Source organism: Malus domestica, chromosome 10 (genome assembly GCF_042453785.1).
Source record: "Malus domestica chromosome 10, GDT2T_hap1".
Lineage (NCBI taxonomy): Eukaryota > Viridiplantae > Streptophyta > Magnoliopsida > Rosales > Rosaceae > Malus > Malus domestica.
In genome coordinates, this window is record NC_091670.1 from 2,376,712 (window position 1) to 2,390,699 (window position 13,988).

General features: G+C 36.3%; 1 protein-coding gene and 1 long non-coding RNA gene across 2 annotated transcripts; one reads left to right on the top strand and one right to left on the bottom strand.

Moving 5' to 3' along the window:
* The first annotated feature begins 428 nt into the window (after nt 1-428).
* On the top strand, nt 429-924 carry LOC139188961 (uncharacterized). Its single transcript, XR_011572397.1, has 2 exons — nt 429-558; nt 742-924. It is a non-coding gene; the product is annotated as an uncharacterized lncRNA (long non-coding RNA).
* A 1,733-nt stretch (nt 925-2,657) lies between these two features.
* LOC103436620 (TMV resistance protein N-like) lies at nt 2,658-6,994 on the bottom strand. Its single transcript, XM_070807121.1, has 6 exons — nt 6,874-6,994; nt 6,152-6,698; nt 4,958-6,065; nt 4,578-4,856; nt 3,451-4,446; nt 2,658-3,376 (listed from the first exon to the last, which is right to left on the bottom strand). Exons 1-6 carry the CDS (start codon nt 6,875-6,877, stop codon nt 2,915-2,917), a joined length of 3,396 nt encoding a protein of 1,131 aa, XP_070663222.1. The 5' UTR covers nt 6,878-6,994; the 3' UTR covers nt 2,658-2,914.
* Between the last annotated feature and the right edge of the window lie 6,994 nt (nt 6,995-13,988).

Sequence of the window (13,988 nt, forward strand, 5' to 3'; positions counted from 1 at the left end):
ATGGTCCCTTAGAGAGGGCAGACTTGGGGGTTTTTGGTTTTTTAGGGTTTTATGGGTCACATAGATCAAAACCCATTTAATTATTTTCACATTATTTTGTTTTAATGCTGAAATCTAGGGAGAAATTCAAGGTTATAGAAGCGTATGTTTAATTTTTTTATATTGGGTTATGGTTGGTGTGTAAATTTGCTAGCTCAATTGTACATCAGTCAAATTAAGTAGCTCAATTTGTATAGGTTTTCAGTTTCTAGGCGGCCGCAAACAGATAGTCAACTTATTTCGATTGTTGAACTTGATCCCTTTGTTGGATGCTGAGAAATTTGAGGAAAATGGCAGAAATTACCAACTTCCCTTTTGTATTGATTTTATGTGTCCGGGGTGTAACAATAAGATGCTTATGTCAATGTTGAATAGCATACAAGGGAAATTAGATACCCGTTTTATTAATTTGTGGAGTTTGCTGGGTTGGTAGCTTCCATCTATTCGATTTGAATTCCAGGACAAGAAAAAGCAGATTTCAAAGGAAAAGCAAAGGATTTTACACCCACAGCTGCGAAGGTACATACAATAAAGGTCGTACCCAGTGCACAAGGCTCCTGCTTTATGCAGAGTCTGGGAGAGGTGAATGTCGGCTAGCCTTACCCCCATTTTATGGGGAGGCTGCTCCCAAGTCTCGAACCCGAGACCTACCGCTCATGGGCAAAGGCACTTGCCATCGCACCAAATGCGACCTCTTCGAAGGTACATACAATGTGATGTTAAATTTACCCAATTTTTCGATTTGGATTTAGTTCAGAGTTTTTGGGTTTTTGACTTAGTTAAAGTAGTGATCTTTATGTCCGTACAGTTGTAGTGGGAAATGAAAATTGTCTTGTTAATTTGTTGCACAGCAAGACATTGGCATATGCATGAAGGCTTATGGTATTTGTATGATTTAAACACACCCACATGGTTGGGTTGTGTTGTGTTGTGTGTGCAATGCATAAACTCAGTTAGCTGATTAAATTAAAACTGAAGAGTTATGAAATTTGAGATGCATAGCAGCCTAAGTCCACAAATAGGTTGCCGCACCAATTCAATAAAGTTTCATAACACGGAACAAAGTTCCTTGACCACCACAAAGCCCTAACTTAAGGCTGATAATCCTTGAATCTCAAATAGTATATCACCATGTATAGCCGATAAGCCATATTTGAAGATTACCACATAATCTATAACCTAAAAAGTTAGAAGAAAGTAATAGATTCTAAAAAAGGTATGATGAATTGCATCGTGTATATATTTTTCTTACCATAAGCAGCTTTTTTGGAATTTCATTATTAACACTGGTCGTTATTTAATTTCACAACATACCCAAATGCAATTCAAGGTTTGGAATTTGATATATATTTTGATGTGGGAATTCAAAGCTTTTTCAGTGTTTAGTTTGTTTATATATTTGAAGGAGTTAATGTTGGAAGAACTGAAAAGAAAAACTATTGCAATGAGAAATAAGCAGATTTTTCTTTGTTAGTGTTAGATTTATGTATGATATTTTAGATTTTGTAAGGAAGAAGAATTGGAATTGAAACTTTGGCTTTTGGATTTTCTGGGAAGAGCAAAGAATACGGATGAAATGATGTATCTTCTTTCACACAATGATGGTTGGTCTGAGACCGGTTAGCAAGATATAATCTTAACCATCCAAGTAAGTCATTTTATGAGATGCTTACACATCCAAATAAGACAACTATAAAACTGAGAGTACAAGTTGTGGATGCAAATTTTCTCCTCTTCGATCTTGGACGATTTTGCACCTACAAAACAACTAGCACCTTAGGTTAAGGCCAAAAGCTTCACGCGCCCACGATGAATGGGGGGGGCTTTGGCCGAAGAACCTCCGATACCAAAGTTAGAAATTTAGAGAGAAATAGTGTTTAGAGTGTTTTGGAATTTTTGCAAGAGGTTTGGAATGAGTGTTTGGTAGAAATGGGTGACTATTTATAGGACCAAATTGGTCCACATTTTCAAGAAAAGGGCCGGCCCCTTTGTGTGCTTTTGGGTGAATTTTTTGGTTTTATTAGCCACTTTATTGGCTAATAAAATACAATAGAAATAAATGGGAAGTTACTAAATTGAATGGTTATTATTATTTGGCTAATGAAGTGGAGGAAGTATGAAAAGATAAGGAAAAAGAGAGGGAATGTGGCCGGCTCCTAGATGGGAGTTTTGGGTTTTATTTTTGGTTTAATTAGCCAATTAATTGGCTAATTAAATATGAAAGGAGATATTTTATTATTTATGGTATTGATTGGCTAATTTAAAAGGGAAAGAAAGGTGGAAAAGGTAGAAAAAAGGTGATGGAAAAGATTTTGAATGGGGTAGCCGGCCTTATGTCATTTTTTAGGTTTGAGTGGATGTTTCAAATTGGTAATTAAGGGATGATTTTAGGAGATATGGGAAGAATATATTATTTAGATAATTAATTAACTAAATAATATATTAGGGAAATTAAGTTTTGGAAATAATTACCTAAAATAAGATAATTTGGAATTGGTTACCTCTTCTGGAGTATTTGTGAATTGGTTGAGGATGATTACCCACTATTTGCGCGTAGGAATCCCGGTATGCCTCAAGGGTATTTTTGTCCTCTTTCGTTCAAAAGTCCACGTGTCGCCTGGTGAATATTTTTGGTTCCACACAAGTAATCTGCAAAAGTGTTTGTATCCCCTCGCCTTTCAATAAACATAGTCATCTTAATATAGCTCGTGAGATTGAGTACATTTATTAAGATGGTGAAGCAATAGAGACAATGAAGCTGATGGGATAAAACCGATGGTGACTAGTAAGAATGCCTTTTGCAGATTTGTTCTGTATCGTTGAAACTAGGACTTCCAGGTCCAATTGGAGTTGCCTCATCACGATAATCATGTGTTCATTTCAAGATTTTCAGTGTTTGGTTGAGTTCTTCCAAATCTTGCTTGTACAGCAAACGAGCCCCACATTTCTTCACTGTATTCAAGTCTGCTTTTACTCCTCTCTTTCCAAAAGCATCAAAGTAAGTTTCGAATAAAAACTGCTCTTGATAACAACTACAACGATCCAAATAAAATACCCAAAGGTGTTCTGACATGAGAGACCCTATTTTGTAGGTCACATTGTAACTGTAAAAATCTCTAACTAGAATATTGAACTTATCACAATGAGGAAGGGCAGCTGGATTGGCCAAGTTTTTCATTGGATCTTCAAAAACAACACAAAAGGCAATCCCCAGCCAGTCGGTACATGATGGCGGAGGAAGCTCTACATTTATTGAATGTCCCACACTTTGATTCTTGAACCACCCTGGAATTTCACTTCCAGGGATTACAATTTCTTGGCCACAAACTGAGAATCCCTGTAGCAGAAGAAAGATCAATTATTTAGAGAGAGAGAGAGAGAGAGAGAGAGAGAGAGAGAGAGAGAAAGTACCTGAGTGGCAAATTTTAGAATCGTGGAGAGTATTGTATTAATCCAGCCTTCATCTTGTGCCAAGGCAATGTTATTCAGGCAAAAGAACTTATAACAAAAAGACTCTCTACCATCGATACTGGTGTATCTACTCATCATCTTGGATGGATCTAACAACCTTTTTAAGGAAGTACAATTCTCTACATCCACCCACAAAGAGCCCTTTGATGGAAGAGGTGGCAATTCTTGAAGGCTTTTGCACCTCCGAAGACTAAGAATCGAAAGCTTAGAAAGGCATCTAATGCTTTTAGGTAGACTGACGAAATTATTTCCACTAAGATCCAATCTTTCCATAAGGGACAAGCAGCCAATATCATTGGGGATATCCCCTTCATAGAGTTCACAATCTCTTAGATATAACTCTCTCAAAGAGCATAAACGATTTAGAGAAGACGACACCACACCCCAACGAGGAGGATCAGGACGACTCCTTTCAAGTCCTAAACAGCGGAGAAGGCCACACCCGTCCCTTGCTGTAGCATCCGATCCTTCATCCAATTTGTCAAACTCTAGATGTTCAAGAGACTTCAAACTATAAATAGCCATTGGAAGGTTCAAGAGATTTTTGCAATTCATTAGATTCAACTTCTTAAGGCCAACCAGATGTCCAATTGATGAAGGTATTTCCTCGATCGCCGTCCCACCTAAGAAAATCCAAGACACATTCTTCATCTGCTCCCCAAATTCTGGAATCTCTTTCAGATTTGAGCAGTCACTAAGATCGAAAATCTCAAGGGAATCCATTTCAACCTTACTTGGGAGGTTCTTAATGCTTTTGCAGCCACAAAGCCACAAAGATTTAAGTTTTTTGAGGACTGCAAGAGACGGGTGGATCTCGACTAAATTTTTACAACTCGCAAGATCCAACGTCTCAAGTTTTGAAAGACCACTAAAATCTGGGGTACTAATCAATTTATTGGAGTCGCTAAGATCGATATATTTCAAGTTGGGCAAGTCCTGTACAACACCGATAAGTTTCAGATCATATATTTAGCTTCTACAACCTTAATATTTATTCAAAACAATAAATAAATAAATAAATGATAATTTTTTAAATTAAATAGCATTTATTCAATGCTACTTCTTACCTTTTTCCCCTCCCATAGCCGAACAAGTTTGCTCCCACGCATCTCAAGTTGAGTAAGAAAATGCGGTTGGAACCTGGTTGGAAGAAACTTGGACGGATAGAAACTCCAATTTATAGTTCTCAAGGAACATGGAAGAAATTCGGGGCTTGAAGTAAAAATCAAATTACCGAATTCCAAAAACCTCAGTCCATGGAGCTTAGAGAAGGCTTCCCAATTCCACTGGTGTACCTCCTCTATTTTGGGCAAGCATAAGGATATTGCTTCAATTGCTTCCGTTCCCTAACAATTAAGAAAAAAGAACAAATTAATTTCACAGTCAAATCTAATATAGTGTCAAAAAAAATCGTATCTTCTTTTAAACTTAGTATTTAACTTCTTACCGTATTAGTCATGAATACATGATTTATGTCCTCGAAAAGCCACAACCTACTGCGTTGACCAGACTCTTTAGACTCGTCACCAACAATTTTCCATGCCATTTCTTGTATCAAATCATGCATCCTTATGCAATTGTGGTGATATTGATAGAGGAGAGATCTCTCAATTAGTACATCTATCACAATACGGCTAGACATTCCAAAAGGATTCGAATTATATAGTATTTCAATTACTTTCTTCGTGTACTTCCCTTTGTGGAAACATGCAACATCGAGGAAAATGCTCTTCTCCCGCTCATCTAGTCGATCATAACTTATTTTAAGTTTATCAAAAATTGTTGGATTAAGAATTTTTGACAGACTATTCCGTTCACTAATCCAAGCATCTAGCCCTCTCTTAAACAATGCTGACCCAAAAATTATAAGAGCTAATGGAAGGCCACTAGCATAATTAATGAAATACTTGGACAATTCCAAAAAATCTTCCTCAGGTTGGTCTTTTTTAAAGGCATGCAGGCTAAAGAGCTTAAGTGCTTCGGCATCATTTAACCCCTGCACCTTATATGATGTTTCTATACCATGTTGGACTAGCAAGCGCTGATTCCTAGCTGTGACGATAATTCTACTCCCCATACCAAACCAACCTTGATTTCCAGCCAACAATTCGAGTTGCTTTAATTCATCCACATCATCAAGTACGAGAAGAACCTTTTTATTGTGTAAGAACTTCTCAATGAGAATGCTTACGCGTTCTTCATCCCAAATTTCTGCGATCCTTTCCCTCAAGAACGGGAAAAGAAGCTTTTTTGCAAGATCAACTATACCATTTTTTGCAAAAACTTCTCTAACATTGACAAGAAACCAATGAACTTCAAAATCATGGCAGATTTTATCATAAACTAGGTTAGCAAGGGTTGTCTTGCCTATGCCGCCCATCCCCGTTATCCCAATAAAGCGAACATCATTGACATCGTGAGCTAGTAGCAAACTTAGTTGCTCAAGTGCATAATCAATTCCGACTAACTTCCGTGAGGAAACTGATAGCGGGAATGTAGGTTGCACCTTCCTCCACACCCATTTGACGATGTCTTCAATCAGCTCTCTATCACACCTGGAAAGAAGAAAAGTATAATCAGTCAACCAAACAGGGGCACCAAAGCAAGAACAAGAACGAAACATTCAAATATGCACGCTTACTTAAAATCCTTCCAATGCCTCCCAGAAATTTTGGATACTCTGTTTAGATCAGCTTTCCATTGGATCACCTTCTTTTTATCTTCGGTACTGATCAAGTTTTTTTCATGCTCCTCTAAGGCTTCGGCAAAAGACCCCCTCTGATTTCCTATGTCGGAGGGATTTGTCTCATAAAAGACCGGCAGAACCGACTTCCTGGCTTCCATGCATTGAAGAATGGTTGTAAGTTCATCCAAGCACCATTTGGAAGAAGCATAGTTCGGCGAGAGAACAACAATTGCAGTATGCGATTTTTTGATCGCACTTGGGAGCTCAAGACGAATACTTGCTCCTCCTTCAAGCTCTCGATTGTCAATGAAAGTAGTAATTCCTTGGCACTTCCACAATTCATGGTATAAATGGGATACAAAACCCTTGCGGGTGTCTACACCCCTAAAGCTCAAAAACACATCATACTCCGATGGATGAGTTGATTCATTCAAAAGAAAAGATGCAGAGGCTCTTTGGGTGCTCAATGCCATGGGGAGAAACAGTTGCTGTAAATCGTGTACTGCAAACAGTAAATGAATGAACAAGTAAAAAGATAGAAAATCAATCTTTTAAAATGTAAAAAAATAAAAAAATAAAATTGAAACTTTAAAATGTATATATATTAACGAAAAAGAGATTAAGGACCCAGAGAAAATACTAGAAAAAACCAAAATCCAGAATCAGCACAAACTTACACATGTAGAGCAAGGCGACAAATGGCACGGCAAGAAGCAGAAAAATCACAGTGAAAATTCTCACAACAAAGTTGTAGGAAGAGACGAAATTGAGAGAGGTAGGAATGGAAATAAATGAGAGAGATGGACAGCAGAGTACTCATACCGGTAGCGGTGGTGTTAGGAATCACACGGTTAAGTATCTGTGATAGAATGTGAATTATTTCTTTGACAAAGAAGCAACAAGGAAATCCCCATACACATGTACTGCCATTACCAAAGTGAAGGGACAAGGATTTTCCACAATAAAAGTGGAAGACTGACCATGAGAAGTTTCGAGGAAGCTTCCTTGTTTGGGTTGGGTGCCTTGTCTTTCTTTACCTCTAATCTAGGTTTCCAACTTTCGACTAAGTTTCCAACTTTCTTATCATAAAAGATATTTCATGTCTCTTTGTTTTTCTAAAAAGGAAAGGGTAATGCTTATGTCACCCACTAATCTATGTTTTTTCGTACATGCATCCTAATGTCAGGTTCTCCTTTTGATATGTGGGCGTGATCAATCTGCCCAATGCCTCCCAGCAAACATGATTGGCTTTAAGACCATTTTTAAATGAAATGTTAAATTATAATTGATAGTTGATGTTGTAATATGAAATCTCATGTCAAATTTTGTACTTCTCCAACTAATATTATTTTAATATTTAAATAGAACTTTAAATGATTGTAATTATTAAAAAAATGTTGAAACAAAATTTTTATTGGTTGAAATGTCAGTGGAATAAGAGACCCGCTATTAAAATAAATTAAAAATAAATTTAATATTGATGTTAAACTTGACATCAAATCACTAAGCCTTCCGATCCAGTCAACAAATAATACTTCGATTGAAGAGACTTTTAATGTCAAATATGCACAGTGGCATTTCATCTAGAATTTTAACATCTCATTTAGAAATGCTCTAACCAGTCTCATTACAAATGGGTTATCTATTTTTGTATTAAATTTGAAGCCCAAGTAGTATTTGAAACGGTTGTAATCCTTACTATTTGATTATATATTGAATACCCAAAGCTATTCCTTTAATATATATATATATATATATATATATATATATATATATATATATATTAAAATGGCAAAAGTCCAAAGAGAACAACAAATGAAAACTGGGCAAAGAAGAAAATTCAAAGCACCAGTAGACAAAAGTCAAAACCTAAAAACCAAAGCCTAAACCACGCAGGAGAAGGCAGCAAACAACTTAGAGACTTAAGGAGCAACAACATTCCAGGAAGACCCCTATGTTAATGGTGGAAGGCATAACTTTCAAAGTACACACAATCAACACCAAATCATGATGGTGATCAACTGAAGCTATTCTTAATGACAATCTTCACGATACAAATAAAATACCCAAAGGTGTTACACGAGACTATTTTTCAGTTTTTAGTTTTTAATTTTTAAAGAAAACTTGTTTGTCAACTACTTTCAGTTTTTAGTTTTTAAAGAAATAAATATTAAAAATTAATTTCTAGAGCTTTCAAAATTGTATTTTCAGTTTTTAATTTCTTTATCTAAACGTGTTATAGATGTGTAACTAACAAAAGGCAATAAAAGAAGCAAAAAAATCACCCTGAAATTCTCAAAGCAAAATTGTAGCAAGAGAGGAAAACAACAATGAAAATGAATTACATGAACTGAAACGCCATGACACAAGGCAATAAAATATATAAAATGTTATATGTGAAAAAGAACAATGATTTACATGAACTAAAACGCCAATATAGCCGTGTAATCAACTTATTACCTGTTGTCACGTTACAAAGTTAAGGTACGATGAGGTGGGGATAAATTTGTGCCACACCGCTGTAATGTTTTCGTGCAATATAAAGCTCCTGAAAGAGGCAACAAGAAAATCCCCATGCAAGAGCTGTCCAACTTTTAATACTCATTCAAGAGGAAAAGCTAAAGGAACACGTTAACAAATGTACTATTAAAGTGAAAGGACAAGTATTTTCCACAAGAAAAGTGGAAGACGGACTCGAGAAATTTCCAGGAAGTTTCCTTGTTGGGACGGTTTACCTTTTCTCTTCTCACCAAAGTGATTGGATGCAAGATTTCTGAGTAAGTTTCCAACTTTCTTATGAGAAAAGATACTCATGTATGAATAAGTGCCCAACTTTCTTCTGAGAAAAGATATTCATGTCTTTTTGTTTCTATAATGTTGCTAAAGCCACTTACTCGTCTGATTTATTCACCCATTTTGCAACACTCGTTCGTAAGTATTTTCCACAAAAATAAAGGGTTCTGCAAACTAAAATACTAGTCAATGAACAAATAAAACAAAAACGAGCAGTGAAAAGAAAATAGAAAATAGAAACTTTAAATCTTGTTTTGTTAATTGAAAATGTATGCTAAGCAAAAGAGGTTAAGGTTTCAAAGAAAATACTAGAAATAAAAATACATGATTAGACAAACTTACATAGGCAGAGAGAAGTGACAAATAACAAGGAAAGAAGCAGAAAAATCACTTTGAAAATTCTCACAGAAAAATTGTTGCAAGAGGGGAAATTGAGAGGGGGAGAGGAAATTGAGAGAGGGGAAAGGAATAAATGGCAGGGAGATGGACAGCCATATAATTATATTGGTAGTGATGGTGGGGACGACACGGTTTAGTGTCGGTGATAGTGGATGATGGTGAATTATTTCTCCATGTGAACGTGATGACTATGTTAAAGGCATTGGACGCGTTTCTTTCCTTTTGGTTCCCATCAGCAAAGAGAAAAAGAAAGGCAGCCTATGCCTTTCAGCTCCTAAAAAACAGAGAAAGGAAAAACTCTATTTATTCTTTTGTTTGAGTGAGAGTTATATGGTGTATCTGAAATTTGGGTTTGAAAGTTAAAATCTTATTTGTAATCTTTATTGATTAGTGGTGGAATTTTCTTGCCGTCTCTATACTGGATGGAGTCTTATGCCGAACAAATATAAATCTTTGTGTTACTTTGAACTGTTTGTTTTGTCCAAATTTTCTATATTAACTTATTAGTTTTACATTTGACGCTTCCCCACAACACTTACCGCTAAAAACTGAGCTAAACCATTTAATCAAATTAAACTACAAGTCCTCTGATGAAACTGCTCATATTGGTTTCATTTGACTGATTTGAATGTTTCATCACATAAGTATTAAAGATAAATATTTTTTTATCAAACGTTAGATTTTGTTAGATTTTGAATGGCAAGTGTCTTCGCCCATGAGCGGTAGGTCTCGGGTTCGAGACTTGGGAGCAACCTCTCCATAAATGGGGGTAAGGCTAGCCGACATTCACCTCTCCCAGACCCTGCGTAAAGCGGGAGCCTTGTGCACTGGGTACGACCTTTTTTTTTTTTTTAGTCATCGACAAACTTCGAACCCATGCTGTCATGCAAGAACTCAACATCTTTCCACTACTGTGGTAAACGATCACTTGCAAGTACAAGGATAAACTTGGACTAAAAGGAAGAACAAATACTAAATTAGTGAGAACATCAGCAATCAAACATTGGCAACCAGTATCAAGCCAAAGATAAATTAGAAGGACCTTGCAAGCAAATCCGTCAGCCAACATTTATAATCACCACCATCACACAAGCTATCAGGTAACAAAACAAATTAAACTCTCAACAGGAAAGAAAGAATGAATTACATGAAACAAGAACTTCAAGATACCGGTGTAATCAACCTATTACGTATTGTCACGCCACAAAGTTAAAATCTCCCTGAAAAAAGCAACAAGGAAATCCCTATGCTAGAACTGTCCACTTTCCAATACTCGTTCAAGAGGAAAAGCTGAAGGGAATACATTAAAATATGGACTCCTAAAGTGAAAGGACAAGTATTTTCCTGATTTCCAATACTCGTTCCAGAGTGAAGGAAACAAGTATTTTCTACAAAAATAAGTGGAAGACTGACTCTGAGAAATTTCCAGGAAGGTTCCCCATTTGAACGTGCTATATTTCTTCACCTTTTCTATTCTCGCCAAAGGAAATCCCCATACATATGTACCACCATTACCAAAGTGAAGGGACAAGGATTTTCCACAATAAAAGTGAGTCAAACTATTTTTGATTTTTAGTTTTTAAAGAAAACTTGTTTGACAATTACTTCAAGTTTTTAGTTTTTAAGAAATGAAAACTGAAAAACTAGTTTCTTGAGCTTTCAAAATTTGTATTTTCAGTTTTTAGTTTTAGTTTTTAGCAACGCCATGACACAAGCCATCAAATAACAAAACCAATAAAATGTCAACTGAAAACATTATATGTGAAAACGAACAATGAATTACATGAAATGAGAACACCAAAGCAGTCGTGTAATCAACCTATTACGTGTTGTCACGTCACAAAATTAAAATACAATGCAAGGTGTCGACAAATTTGAGCCACACCGTTAATGTAATGTTTCTGTGCAATGTAATTCTCCCTGAAGGAAGCAACAAGGAAATCCCCATGCAAGAGCTGTCCACTTTCCAATACTCGTTCAGGAGGAAAAGCTAAAAGGACAAGTAATTTCCACAAAAAAATGGAAGACAGACTATGGGAAATTTGCAGGAAGCAAGAATTCTGAGTAAGTTCCCAACTTTCTTCTGAGAAAAGATATTAATGTCTCTTTGTTTGTTCAGTGATGCCAAAGCCACCTACTTATCTTATTTCTTCACCCACTTTCCAATACTTGTTCCAGGGTATTTTCCACACAAAAAAAGTGGAAGACTGACTTTGAGAAAGTTTCCTTGCTGGGACGTGTTATCTTTCTTTACCTTTTCTTCAAGAGGAAAATATTTAAGTCACCCACCGTGAAACTTCTATATAGGTTTTTTCACACATCTGCTTGTTAGGTCCGCACTTCTCCAACGCTTTGGGCCACACATCTGTTCTATTAATCAGATCTGGAAAAAGCAGCAACGGTAGCAATTCTGCCTCCTCACGTACTTTAGGACAGACTAAGCTAGAAAGATGGGTTACAAGTCCACTTACAATGCTGAGTCTTTGTTGAACATGCTGCGACTTCCCCTGTCATTTAGACAACCCATTTCGCAGTTGCACCCTGCGCTAAATATATCACCCCCAGCAATTAGCAATATCAAATCTGATAAAACCAGTCAACCAACTGAGAAGTCTTCAATGCAAGCTGCAATGTAAGAGTTGAGTTGAAATGGTCCATACATCAAAGAAAATGAGCATTCGTAAGAATCATGTAACCTAGGCTAAGTTCCATGGACTCTTAAGATCTCTCATCCAAACATAGTATAAACACTGGATTTGGATGATGGTGTTTAGAGTTCCATAAAACCTAGGCTACACCTTTCAGAAACGCACTACCAAAAAAAAAAAAGATAGAAGGGCTTCAAAATGACTAGATACAAAACATTTGAGAGAGAACTTTCAAATGACACCTTAAAAGTCCTTTGTTGCTAGGGATGGGCAATGGTTATGCGGGCGGGTAACCGCGGTTAATTTACCCATAACCGTTTATGCTCATACCCGCATAATCGTTTACCCGTTGGGTAATTGCCTAAACGGTTATACTCATACCCACAACCGTTTATAAACGGTTAACCATACTCATAATCGCATACCCATTTAACCGTAACCGTTTAATACCCGTTTATCCATTTATCTTTTATAACCCGTTTATCTTTTTTTTTTACCATTACCCTTTTTCACCCGTCTACATGTTTTTTAACAACTTGAAAATTAAAAAAAAAATTGTCATAATTTTTTTTTTGACAATTAAACACCGTTATAGGTACATTCATCATACATTTCCATATTTTAATTTTTGAAGTCCTTATACCATTCCAATAATTGAAATAATAGTTTACGGACAATATTTTTAACTGTTACCAATGAAGGTAAATATAATATTTGCTAAGTATTATTGGGTTACAAAAATTGTTTAGAAGACATTTCTGTCAAAGCATTTCTGTCAATTTCACGGTTACCCGCAAGGAATTTAAATTAATTTGGCCAATTCCTTGATGATGAGCAAGGAAGAAAATATCGGTGATATCGGAAATATCGGTAGTTCGAAAACACGGAAATATCGATGGAAATATCGGTAAAATATCGATATCGATAAAAATTACATGGAAACCACGGAAATTGTAAGAAAAACTTGGAAATTTTTATTGAAACTTTGTAGGATGTTTATTTAGTCAATTATCTATTAGTTTATCACAAAAAATTGGAAGGAAATGCATTGCATGATGGATTTAACATTATCAAGTTGATTATATAGCGATCTGACAAACATTATGAGTGTAGAAAATATGTAGTAATTAATGAAAGAAGTCTAAACACACCATAATCATTTATATATAATGAATTAGTACAATATTTTACACTTTAGTACCACATAGAGTTCCTATGAGGTTCAAATTTGTCACTATCTTCATCATCTCTATGTGTAGAATGAGTGTATTGTGAAGAGTAGTTATCAAATGATAAATCCCCAAAATAGTTTTGCATGTAATTGTTAATATGCCACCCATATGGATCCGAGATTGGTTGAGGTTGTCCATAAGAAAAATCATTTGAAGATTGAGGCTGGGATTGATTCCATGAGTCGCTCGATTCCATCCCAACAGGAATGGGATATGAAGGGTAGGGAAATGGTTGGTTATGAGTATAACCATAGTTACTACTTCCCAATCCAACAGAGTCTGAAGTTCTAGATAACGAGTCATCTTCTTGACTTGACAAAATCCTTTTGCCTCTTTCTCTGCGAGTATAGTCCTTCCCTATGGCACCAATTCCTGGTCCTGCCCGCCTACTGCCATGGTCATCATCTTGTGTTGCATGCGTGAAATTTGCCTCACCAGTGAAGGGGCTCATATATCCGGGAGGTGGTGGTCCATAATAGTTTCCATATCCACCACCACTACCTCCAGCTCCACTATGTCCTTCATCATTCCCACCTCCGGTGGTAGGTGAGTCTCCTGATCTTGTACTAGAGCTATCATTAGTATCAGCACGATGTTGTGGTTGTGTAGGATTGGAAAAAGGTGGAATTCCAGTGTTGCTTGGTATTGGGTGCAAAAGTTCTTCGAAAGAGTCAGCGCTGCTAGATCCCACCTCCTCCTCTAATACTCTTTCTACATTTA